The 11,534-nt window shown below is 47.4% G+C and overlaps 2 protein-coding genes across 3 annotated transcripts; one reads left to right on the plus strand and one right to left on the minus strand.

The window, feature by feature from the left end:
• On the minus strand, window positions 1-1,468 carry LOC128418213 (mitochondrial ornithine transporter 1-like). The gene has a single exon (XM_053397678.1). It carries the CDS (start codon window positions 1,253-1,255, stop codon window positions 353-355), a length of 903 nt encoding a protein of 300 aa, XP_053253653.1. The 5' UTR covers window positions 1,256-1,468; the 3' UTR covers window positions 1-352.
• A 1,631-nt stretch (window positions 1,469-3,099) lies between these two features.
• LOC128418206 (kelch-like protein 41) lies at window positions 3,100-9,533 on the plus strand. Of its 2 annotated transcripts, XM_053397664.1 has the most exons (4): window positions 3,100-3,344; window positions 5,554-5,632; window positions 7,552-7,779; window positions 7,905-9,533. In XM_053397664.1, exons 1-4 carry the CDS (start codon window positions 3,257-3,259, stop codon window positions 9,442-9,444), a joined length of 1,935 nt encoding a protein of 644 aa, XP_053253639.1. In that variant the 5' UTR covers window positions 3,100-3,256; the 3' UTR covers window positions 9,445-9,533. The 2 variants fall into 2 exon arrangements, with proteins under 2 accessions (XP_053253639.1, XP_053253640.1); XM_053397665.1 differs by lacking the exon at window positions 5,554-5,632 and having other exon boundaries at window positions 3,254-3,344.
• The last annotated feature ends 2,001 nt before the right edge of the window (window positions 9,534-11,534 follow it).

Consider the following 11,534-nt stretch of genomic DNA (forward strand, 5'->3'; position numbering starts at 1 on the left):
TCCCATTATTGGAAAAAGAATTGCACACCTATAGCCAAAGGTACTTTAATAAAAGTCGGGGAAGAGTTGGAAGGATTTTTAATAATGGCATTTCATTCAGTCTAATGAACTTGCTAAGGAGCAGGAGCTTTTTAAATTGACCCTGGGGGAAATGCAAATCCTTCTGTTCATGTATTATATTCTTCTTCTTTGATTTGTGTTTTAGAAAAAAACCCAACATATTTATTTAAAACTTCAGATGCTTTAAAAAATAAAACCAGAATCTTTAAAACTTGATTTTTTTCTTTGTTCTTGCAGCAGCTCTCACAATCTGTAAAGGTTTCCAATGATTGTAAGTCTACAATAAAAAATATTACACCTCAAACTGGTTCATCATCAGTTTCCGACTATACTCATAGGCAAGGAACAAGGCACCGTTGGCTGGGAAAGCTCGGATCATGGTAGCTTTCAGTCCTGAGTACAAGGCAAAGATACCTTCTTTCCGGAGCACGCTTGCAAACGTTACCATGAAGCCTGCCTGTTTTCCAGCTACGGAAAGGACCTGAATTCTAGTTTTGATGCAGTCAATGGGATAGACAGCAATCCAGAGGCACACGCCACCAAAACCACCGCTGACCATCAGCGCCACAGGGCCTAATTCCTCTTTTGGCCTTCCAAATGCAAAAAACGTCCGGCTCAGCTCATAGCCTCCAAAGAACAAAAAATAGCCTGGGATTTCGCGCAGCAAAGTGCTGGAGAAGCCATGGTAGAATCCAAGGAGACCGTCCTTTTTCAGGACACCTTTCACTACCGACCAAACTGTATTTCGTCCGTGCACGACCTCCCCGGATAATTGCATTTCGTGCATGGCTTGCAGGCGACACTTCACAAGTTCGGTGGGGCAGAGGACCAAGGTGGCAAAGGCCGAAGCAAAGGAGCCGGCGGCGGCGTTTTGAAGGTCGCTCAGCGTCGCTTTGCTGTCCAGCCCAACGATGCTCCTGACAACGCTTTGGCAAAAGCCGTAGCACATGAAGAGCACAGCGTTTTCGGCAATGTTGGCGACCAGAGCCGGGGTGGTGCCCTCGTAGAAGCCTCGAAGCCCCACTTGCTTGTAAATCTTCACGAAACAGTCCACAAACCCTCGGTACATGGCAGGGAACGTCTGCATTTTCACCTTGGCGGTATCAAATGGCTGGCCGGTAATCACACGGGCAGTGCCTCCTGCGGCCCCTGCCGTGAGGTCAATGGCAGCTTGGATGACCGGGTTGGTTTTCATGTTTCCCACTGGTTTTGTGGTGGCTCTAAATCCCCAGGTTTGCTGCAGCCCACAAAGAGATGAGATCTATGCCAATCTCCAGTTCCAACTCAGAGCGACTCGCCCGCATCCCCTGCCTTGGACCCCCTTCTTCTTATCTGTTGTTATTATTATCTTCTACCACAACTACATTATTTCAGTCCTTCCTTTAGAGTACTTATGGTGGCTCACATAATAAACTATAAGCAATTGCAGTGGGTCCCCCCCCCCAACAAATGCCCCATTGTGATGTTTGAGGCAGCTTTGCTTGGTCAGAACAACCGCTGGCCGGTGGGGGAAAGTGATGTCCACAGGCATATAATGTACAAAGCCTTAGAGAGAGATGCAGGCTTACATTTGTTTAGTTGTTTAGTCGTGTCCTCCTCTTCGTGACCCCCTGGACCAGAGCACGCCAGGCACTCCTGTCTTCCACCGCCTCCCGCAGTTTGGTCAAACTCATGCTGGTAGCTTCGAGAACACTGTCCCACCATCTCGTCCTCTGTCATCCCCTTCTCCTTGTGCCCTCCATCTCTCCCAACATCAGGGTCTTTTCCAGGGAGTCTTCTCTTCTCATGAGGTGGCCAAAGTCTTGGAGCCACAGCTTCAGGATCTGTCCTTCCAGGGAGCATTCAGGGCTGATTTCCTTCAGAATGGAGAGGTTGGATCTTCTTGCAGTCCAAGGGACTCTCAAGAGTCTCCTCCAGCACCAGAATTCAAAAGCATCCATTCTTCAGCGATCAGCCTTCTTTATGGTCCAGCTCTCACTTCCATACATCACTACTGGGAAAACCATAGCTTTAACTATATGGACTATACTATAGCTTACATTTACACATGTGTAAAAGTTGAGCCACTTTCTCAGAGGAAAAGCATGCCTGCATTATCAGAGCCGGATGCTTAATTCAGCAAGAAGGTCACGGCAAGGTGATATCTGGTTTTTGACATCGCAATATATTACCAGCTAAACATCGCAATATACAGATATGTCACATTGTCTAAAGTGAGGATGGAGCTATGTAGAGGCATTGGCTGTCTTCATGGTTTTCCCCGCATCTTGATTTTTGCATAGCACACACACATCAAGATCAGGGCCAAAAATTATGAATCCGATATCATGATATGTACTTCAAACCAGTTTTTGGTGATCTATCACGCAGCCCCTAATACACGTCATGATTCGCAATATATTGCCAGGTCAACAATTATGAAATCGTTTGCACAATATTGGCTTCAAACCAAATCGATATATCGCCCAGCCCTAGACAGTGTGCCTGCTCTCTCTCTAGCTAGCTCAAGACTGAGTTTTCCTGCACAAACATTCCTGGGGGTATAGGGCAGTATACAAATTTAATAAATAAAATGATGATTCTTGGCCCATTCTTAAAATAAGCAGGTTCTCCTAGTGACCTCCATTTGTCAGTTTTCACATCTCTTCTTATGTAAGCTGTCTTATCAAAGCACATACTACAATTACCCCTGCACAATCTGCAGGATAAAAAGAAAACCAGCTTTCCGCACAAGAAAACGCACTAAGCGATCAGGTTGCGATTGGGAGCATGGCCAAAACGGAACGGGTGGCGAGGGCTGCGGAAACCGAGTTTTTGTTCAGCAGAGAGGGTGCCACATGGATCTGCCGCAAGGCAAGGAGCTATCCCGGGTACTGCAGCGCTTCACCCACATTTAGGGAGCGGAGCAAGGGCCCGCAAGGTTCCCAAAGGCGCCATCTTCACAACAGTTGCTGCAGCACCCCTGGCAGCAAGTTGAGCCAGGGCAAGCCACTAAATTCCTAGGGCACCCTGAGGAGGCCCAAGGTGCCACGGCGACCATTGTGGTGGTGATGGCTGCCCCAGGGACACTGATGCCTGAGCTGTAGGCTGCTTTTAAGAGAGGCTTTGAGGGGGCAAGTGGGAGGCAGGTCATAGTCCCCGCCTGGGCCGGTTCCCAGAGAGAGTGGCAGCCCCACGGGACTCGGCAGCAGGAGGCATGGATCCAGCAGACATGGCAGAAGTTGGCAGGAAGGAGGAGGAGCATGAGCCGGAGACCTCTTCGCTGAAAGCTTGTTTCAGCCAGGGTGAGTCCGAGGCTGACCTCAAACTCGGACCACATCTGACCACATGGGGCAAAATATTCCTGCATTGCAGGGGGTCAGACTAGAGGACCCTCCTGGTCCCTTCAAACTCTATGATTCTTTAGTAGCCAGCAGCCTCATTGTCCTTGAGGCCAAAGCCTCTTTGGAGGGTAGGAGGGGATGTGGAAAGTCTCCAGTCCTGGAATATATACTGGGAGCCCAGCCTTCTGATCTCCCTTGGTCACCTGAGCAAAGCCTTTTTTTTCCTGGTCTTGAAACCCCGGCAGCAGCAAATTACTGCAGCATTTTCTGCAAGACAGGATAAGAGCAATGTATTATTCTGGCTGCTGCTATCATTAACAGTTTTTATATAGGCTGCCCGATAATATACTGCCACATGCTGTCCCAAACTCTGATCCCTGCAAGATTCCAGGGGTTCTAGGCACTTACCCAGGGTTTCCTTTTGGAAATGAGACACAGCAGAGACTGTGGTGTCTTACGTATTTAGGGTTTATTTACACACATATACAACCTGAGCCTGTGGTGGAGGGGCTCACAGCATCAACACCCCAAAAGGGTCTTGTTTCTCCCATAGCCACAGCCTTGGAGTCAAACAGAAGTCAGCCATGGCGCACTCTTGCTCTCTGCCTTTTCCAGCCTGCAACCTTTTCCCCTCTAGGTCACATCACAGCAAATTCTACCCTCAATCTCCTGCTTTGTCCTACTAACTGTCTAAGAGAGGGGGCCCAACCATGTGTCCTCTGGCACAGAGCCCCTATCCTTGGTTCTCTTAATGGCTCCGCAAGAAGCTAGCCTGGCTTATGTATTAACACTTGCTGGGTCCAGGTGTTCAAAGGTCTGGCCAATAATAATAATAAATTTATTGTTTGTACCCCGCCCATCTGGCTCGGCTTCCCCAGCCACTCTGGGAAGCTTCCAACAAAGATTTAAAATACATTAAAATGTCACACATTAAAAACTTTCCTGAACAGGGCTGCCTTCAGATGTCTTCTAAATGTCAGGCAGTTGTTTATCTCTTTGACATCTGATGGGAGAGCGTTCCACAGGTTAGGCGCCACTACCGAAAAGGCCCTCTGCCTGGTTCCTTGTAGCTTTGCTTCTCGCAGGGAGGGAACCGCCCTCGGAGCTGGACCTCAGTGTCCGGGCAGAACGATGGGGGTGGAGATGCTCCTTCAGGTACACTGGGCCTTTGAGGCTGTTTAGGGCTTTCAAGGTCAACACCAACACTTTGAATTGTGCTTGGAAACGTACTGGGAGCCAATGTAGGTCTTTCAGGACCGGCGTTATGTGGTCTCGGTGGCCACTCCCAGTCACCAGTCTAGTTGCCGCATTCTGGATTAGTTGTAGTTTCCGGGTCACCTTCAAAGGTAGCCCCGCGTAGAGCGCATACATTCAATGTGTGGCTAACAAAAGATAAAAGAATAAAACACAAATGGCTGGAGGGGTTTTTGGTGTTTTTTTTTGGGGGGGGTATCCTGAGTGACATCTCTCCCCTCCCAGTGATTTAGCAGAGGGAACCATAGAGCACAATCCAGTTGCGGTAAACTTTCATTCACCTTGAGCGGCAAGGATCCTAATTGCTTAAAACTGGAAAAAAGAAACTGTGCCGGCAAAAAAGGAATGGCAAGATAAACTTGGAGTATGTTGAACTGGCTAGATTAACAGAGGCAATGAGAGATCACACTAGACAAGAGTTTCAAAAAGCATGGGGAAGATGCAGAAAATACTTCACAAAACAGTGCCCTAAAATACATACCTAGACTTGTTTTGATTAATGTCTGCAGGAGACATTGTGGATATTTAAGTTATAATTAGAAAAAATCTTAATAATTATTCATAATGGAAACAGTTTATAAGAAGTAAATAAGGAGGCCAGATACAGGATAAAGGAAGTCTTTTATTTGGTTGTTCGTATTGTTGTATGTTATGGTCTATGTTATGTTCACGTTTAATAAGGGTGGGTTTGTGTATTGGGGGGTGGGGGTTTGTGTTATGTTGTAAATAAAATTCCAATAAAAAATAAATAAAAAATAAACTTTCATTCTCCTTAGACAGGGGCTTTTGAGCAATTATTCTGGGTTGTATGTTATGGCCCATACATTAACCTCCCCTCTCTAGGGAGCTGCCCTTTCCCCTCAGGTGAGCAGCTATAATGACCTAGAAGGCTTTCATTTTCCTCCCTCTCCCTCAGGTTTGAAGCAGCTGCATAAGACCCAGGAACTCTGCAATGCCACCTTGGTAGCTGGAGGGAAGCGGTTTCCATGCAACAGGTGGGTCCCATGCCGGACAGGAGGGCCAGAAAAGCCCTTTTAGCAAATGGAGCCAAGCAGCCAGCTCCTTCTTAGAGTTCATCCACATTTCTGCTTCTCCTGTGATTCCCAGGCACAGATCCAAGACATTTTCCTTTTGTCCTTCCGCATTCCCTGCTGTTTGCTACTGAATCTGTAGAAAAATCGATTGACATTTATTCCGATTCCGCAGTAAACAGTGTTTTTTCCCAGAGAAAGTGGTGTGGAAAAATAAAAACCTCTTACATCCATGCCAAGAAATCCCAGGAATTTGGAAGTTTGGAAGCCTCCCTAATATCCCACTGGGTCAGAATGTGTAGGCAGTGCCGTTGGATATGGGAATTTTTTTATTCATTTCAAGTCTTATTTGCAGGGTGGCATACGAAAGTCTGACTAAATACAATTTGAAAACCAACAGGAAACAGTAACAAAACAGAGGAAGACAAAATAAAAGCCTGAAAACCCTGTCAACAGAATAAAACACAATTTCCCAAAAATTCAAGAGAGTTATTCTTGTATGCAGCTGCAGCGGCTTGAATACTCGTGGCCAAGGGATGGAAAGATCAGGAGGCTCCAAAAATAATAGATTGGCAAATCAAATTACAGGAATTTGTGGAGACCGCTCAATTGACTAGCAAACTCAGAGGAAACTCAAAGCAAAAATTTGCAGGAAAATGGGATGCTTATAGAAGATATGTTCAAAAATACAATAATAGTTTTGACTCTGCTAGCATTCTAGTGACAAAAGAAGTAAAAGGAGGTGGATAACAATTAAGGATTTATTATGTTTTCTGAATTGGTTTATTGTTTTGTGTACATTCAATTCTAAGATAAAACATATGCAAAGGGACTTGACAGGAAGTCAAAATTGAAGAAAAGAGTTTGTAAGATAAAAGGGGGGAAATATTTATTTTCATTCTTTTCATTATTAGTTCTTTCATTTTTTCATTTTTTTCTGTGTGTGTGCGTGTGCGTGTTGGGTATGGAATGTTTGGGAGGAAATAAGACGGTAAATAACAAATAACAAACAAAATACTGATGTATGTAATTTTTATTTCTCAATTATATTTTGTGGTAATATGGTTGTAATGTTTTTTGTAACATAAAATCATTCAATAAAAATATTTTTTTTAAAAAACCAGAATAAAACACAATTTCCCAAACCATCTACAGTCTAAAACTCATGGACAAATAGCTCTTAACCAGGTGCTGAACAGCTTTGAATGTCAGCACTTGGCGTGACTCTTTAGAAGGGGCAGTTCAGGGTCAGAGCATAAAAACACAAGAAAATCCTGCTGGATCAGGACAGTGGCCTACCTATTCCAGCATCCTATTCTCACAGCGGCCAACAAAAGGTCTGTGGGAAATTTGCAAGCAGGATTTGAGCACAAGAGCAACTCTCCCCGCCTGTGGTCTGAGCTAGTCCTCAGAAGCACCACCACAGAAAAGACCCTCTCCTTTGCATAAGCACAGTGTGGTGTAGTGGTTAAGAACGGTAGACTCGTATTCTGGTGAACGGGGTTCGATTCCCTGCTCCTCCACATGCAGCTGCTGGGTTAGTCACACTTCTTTGAAGTCTCTCAGCCCCACTCACCTCACTCTTGGGTGACCTTGGGCCAGTCACACTTCTTTGAAGTCTCTCAGCCCCACTCACCTTACAGAGTGTTTGTTGTGGGGGAGGAAGGGAAAGGAGAATGTTAGCTGCTTTGAGACTCCTTCGGGTAGTGATAAAGCAGGATATCAAATCCAAGCTCTTCTTCTTATTCACAACATACCTCCAAGAGAAGAGATATGATTTATCCCATTTTGCAGGTGGGGCAACTGAGGGTAGAAGGATGGTTGGTACTTGAGGGTACCCAGCTGCTCCACGGCCAATCTGACGGTCTCCATTTCCCCCACAGGGCCCTGTTAGCTTCCGTCAGCCCTTACTTCCAGGCTGTGTTTACGAGCGACTTTAAGGAATCCAGAGACGGGGAAGTTTTGCTGAAAGACATGGATCCTTCCCTCCTCCAGAATCTGCTAGCCTACCTCTACTCGGGGGAACTGGCCCTCACTTCAGAGAACGCTGAAGATCTGTTCACAGCAGCCAGCCGGCTCCAGGTCACACCAGCCCTTGAACACATCAGCAGGTAGCGCAAGAGGTCTGGCTCCTCTTACATTTCTCCCCAACACCTGTTTCGAAAGCCAAAGGAATAAGCGGCTTCCACCCACAGGATTCCCAGTGACGTTCTTTCTCTCCATTGCTCCCTGGCAGATATCTATCAGAGAGGATCTCCAAGGAGAACTGCTTCCACTTGTACATGCTGGCCTACGATCACAACAACCCCACCTTGCTACGGAGCACCATGCACTACCTGGGCCTCAACTTCGAAACCCTCTTGGAACACAAGGATTTCCCGAATCTCGACCTCGGAGCTTTGATCTGCCTCATCTCCTCGGGCCACTTGGTCATCACCTCCGAAATGTACGTCTTCTGGGCTGTGCAGCGGTGGGTGGCAGCCGCACCCGCTGAGCGCCTTCCGGTACTCAAGACGCTCCTGCAACATGTCCGCTTCCCTCTCCTGACGCCCCGGGAAATTGCACAAGTCCAGGAAGATGTAGCGACACTTGACCAGCAAGTGGAATTGCAGTGGGGAGACCTAGATGGGGCAGGGAGGCTGCAGGCAAGTGGGGGCCTCCGGCAGGGCATGTACCAGGAAAGGATCATCTGCATCAAAGTGCCTCGCTTGAGGGACATCCTCTCCGTCAACGAAGATATGGATTGCTACATGGAGTGCTTGGATCCAGCTACGGGGTCCAGGACCAAACTGCCACCTTTAGAGCTCGTGGCGCTCCCTGGGTGCTCAGCCCTGGATCACAAACTCTACATCTCAGGAGGCAAACACCCTGATGGCTCCTACTCCCAGGCGCTGCATGAGTACAACTCTGTAGCCAACCACTGGCTCCAGCTCCCCGCCATGTCAACGCCCCGGTCCGTCCACATCCTTTTGACTTGCAAGCACAAGCTGTTTGCCCTGAGTGGCTGGAATGACACAGGCCCCCTCGCCTCTGCGGAGAGTTTTGACGTGGTAAAGCAGACTTGGTCACCCATCGCCAGCCTGCCCGTCATCTTGCGCTTCTCTGCCTCGGCCTCGTACAAGAACAAGCTCTACCTGATCGGAGGAGATGCCGATTCCGACGAAGTGGTTTACCAGGGCATCCTTCTCTATGACATCCTCTTGGATACCTGGGTACAGGTGCCTCTGGAATTCTGTCTCCACGGTGCAGCTGCTGTCACCATGGAGACCGGGATCTGCGTCCTAGGGGGCTTCTTTGCAAAAAAAAACACCCAGACGTACCCAAACAGCAGGTTCAGCCAGCTTCTTCCATGTACCTCGAAATGCTTTTTCATGCGCGAGGATGGCGTCATAAGCAACGAGGTCACCATCCCTCCGCTGCCACTGCCTCTTGCCTTTGCAGGCGCCGCTTACTTCCAGGGGAAAATTTATGTGATGGGAGGGGTATGCACCTCCAGGACTCACGATGCCATCTACCACTGGGAGCCTGGAGAAAGTTCCTGGACTCAGTACCCAGAGAGCCTGACGGGCCAAGGAACGGTGGTGCGGAGGGTGCTGAAATGCGTGACCCTGAAGGTGCTGAAGCCAAACTTGAAGGCGCTTGTTCAAGACGATTCTGCAAGCCGGGTGGCTATTGGGCTTGCAGACACCAAGGCCCCCTTCAAAGAGAGGAGGGAGGATAACGCCCCCAGTTGTCCTCCAGGTCCCTTGACATCTTTGGGAGCTGGCACACCGTAAGAGCTGAAGAAATTCCCCAAAGGGAAGAGATATTTTCATCCGGACTCCTCCAGTATTTAGCCCATTAAAAACCTAGGACATCTCTCTTTCTTTCTCTCTCAGTCAGCTTCTTCCTGTGTCAAGGCGGGCACTCAACATTCTGGGTCAACACGTTAGCATTTTGCACAGGTTCAGGGCCCAACCTTCAGCAATTCCTCCCCCACCCCCAAGCTATGGGGAGTTCAGGGCAGAAGGAGTTTCCTGTGGAGCAAAAAGCACTGGAAACTTAGTGTCTCTGTAATAAGCTTTTTGTTAACAAATGTACAGGTTGAGCAGGTACCATGAGCACATGGAAGCAAACATGCAGGCCACCGGTTTCAGCTGGAAAGCAATCTCAGCCCTTGCAGATTAAAAAAGCAAACCAACAGCACAGTATATGTCAATGAAGCATGGTGGCTGGGATGAGGTCACCTGCCAGCAGACACTGCGAGCAATATGTCTACAGGACAGGTGACAACTGTCTGGGGCAGAGGTTAGGGGGCAGTCTGGCTCCTCACCCAGTCTTTTGACTTAAGGGATTTGACAGAAGAATGAAGATTATAGTTTGCTGACTGAAGAGAGCATTGACTAAGCCTCTGTTGCGCCAGCAAAGAGCAGAGTTTTTAAGATGGAGGGAAATTGTCTTTAATCATTCATGGCTGTTAAATATTCATCCCCTCGGCCTCTGACACATGCGCAGAGAGAAAAGCATGACACCATCATCCCTGGGCTCCCTCCTTGCAGATCTGCCCTAACAGCAACCCATACTAACATACTGAAATGTTAAGAGATCCTCACACTGGTTGAAAAAACCCGCCCTTAATGAAATAAGATCCAACATTCATAATGCCCTGCCTTGGCCTTCACATCAAGGAATGGAGGGCAGCCTTCCCCTGGGGCCCTTCAGATGTTTTGGCCAAACTCCCATCAGCCCCAGCCAGCGCTGAGTGAAGAGGCACCTGGCTGGCCAAGCTGGACCTGGAAGTAGGGTTGCCATATTTTAAAAAGTGGAGATCATGACACAAAAGTTGTTGAAATTTTGCAAAATCTCAAAAAAAGAAAGGAAAAAAAGAGAGGTTTTGAGCTATTTTTAATGAAATTTGCCAAAGTCTACACTACCAACATGGGCTGCCATATGCCCAGATTTTCCTGGACATTTCAGCGATTTCTGCCTGGACGCAGTTTACGAGGACTGAATACCGGCTATATCCAGGAAATTCAGGACGTATGGCAACCCTACCTGGAAGTGGCCATTTAACATTTGCATTTGTTACAATTATATTCCTAGAAATGTATATTCCAAGTTAAAGAATCCAAAAAACATTATATTGTGTAAAAGCTTAAGAGCAGGCTTTGAATCTTGATTCAAAGAATGCTCTGCTGTGTTTAAGGTCTAGTCCAGATTCCAGCTAGTTAGTTCCCTAACTGCAAACATTTTTGCTTCCTCCATTGGCAGGTGAGTGGAACAAGCCCAAACGGAATGGAGAAAGAGAAGGGAGGGTCTAAAATCAAGAATCTGATTAGTTGAGTGGGTGGAAACCACATTTGCGCAATCTGCAGCCCCTCCAATCTTCCTTCAACTTGCTTTATCACAAAGACCACCTCCTTACCCCCAGACCCACTTGGGTGCTGAGACTGGCAGAGGGGTCCCTCTCCATAGTTTCTCCATCAGAGGCTTGGGGGGGGGGGCTAGGAGGCCTTCTCTGTGGTGGCCTCTAAGCTGTAGACCTCCCTCCCCAAAGAGGTGTGCCTGGCACCGTCATTAGACAGCTTCTGGAGCAGAGGTGGTTTTAGGGCAATGTGACCAATTCAGAAACTTGAGAGCTCAAAGTCTGCCACTGTCAGGATATAGCTGAAGTCACATCTCTGACACGTGAGGCACATGTTTTAAGGACCCACTTATTTTATGGCTGCAAGTTGTTTCAATTTTTTTAATATTATGTTTTAATGCTGGAACCTGCCCTGGGACATTTGGGTAAAGGGCAGGTACTAAATAAATAAACAATAGCTTGCTGATGTCTCTGCTTTTTAAAAAAAGACATCACCTTGCCAGCAAAGGTCCATATAGTTAA

This window comes from Podarcis raffonei, chromosome 8 (genome assembly GCF_027172205.1).
Source record: "Podarcis raffonei isolate rPodRaf1 chromosome 8, rPodRaf1.pri, whole genome shotgun sequence".
Lineage (NCBI taxonomy): Eukaryota > Metazoa > Chordata > Lepidosauria > Squamata > Lacertidae > Podarcis > Podarcis raffonei.

What these genes read in the sequence shown, in the direction of transcription:
- LOC128418213 (XM_053397678.1), bottom strand. Translation starts at nt 1,255, where the DNA reads ATGAAAACCAACCCGGTCATCCAAGCTGCCATTGACCTCACGGCAGGG.
- LOC128418206 (XM_053397664.1), top strand. Translation starts at nt 3,257, where the DNA reads ATGGATCCAGCAGACATGGCAGAAGTTGGCAGGAAGGAGGAGGAGCAT. An exon ending in AAGCGGTTTCCATGCAACAG is followed by an intron (nt 5,633 to 7,551) that starts GTGGGTCCCATG and finishes TTTCCCCCACAG; the next exon opens with GGCCCTGTTAGCTTCCGTCA. An exon ending in GCCCTTGAACACATCAGCAG is followed by an intron (nt 7,780 to 7,904) that starts GTAGCGCAAGAG and finishes GCTCCCTGGCAG; the next exon opens with ATATCTATCAGAGAGGATCT.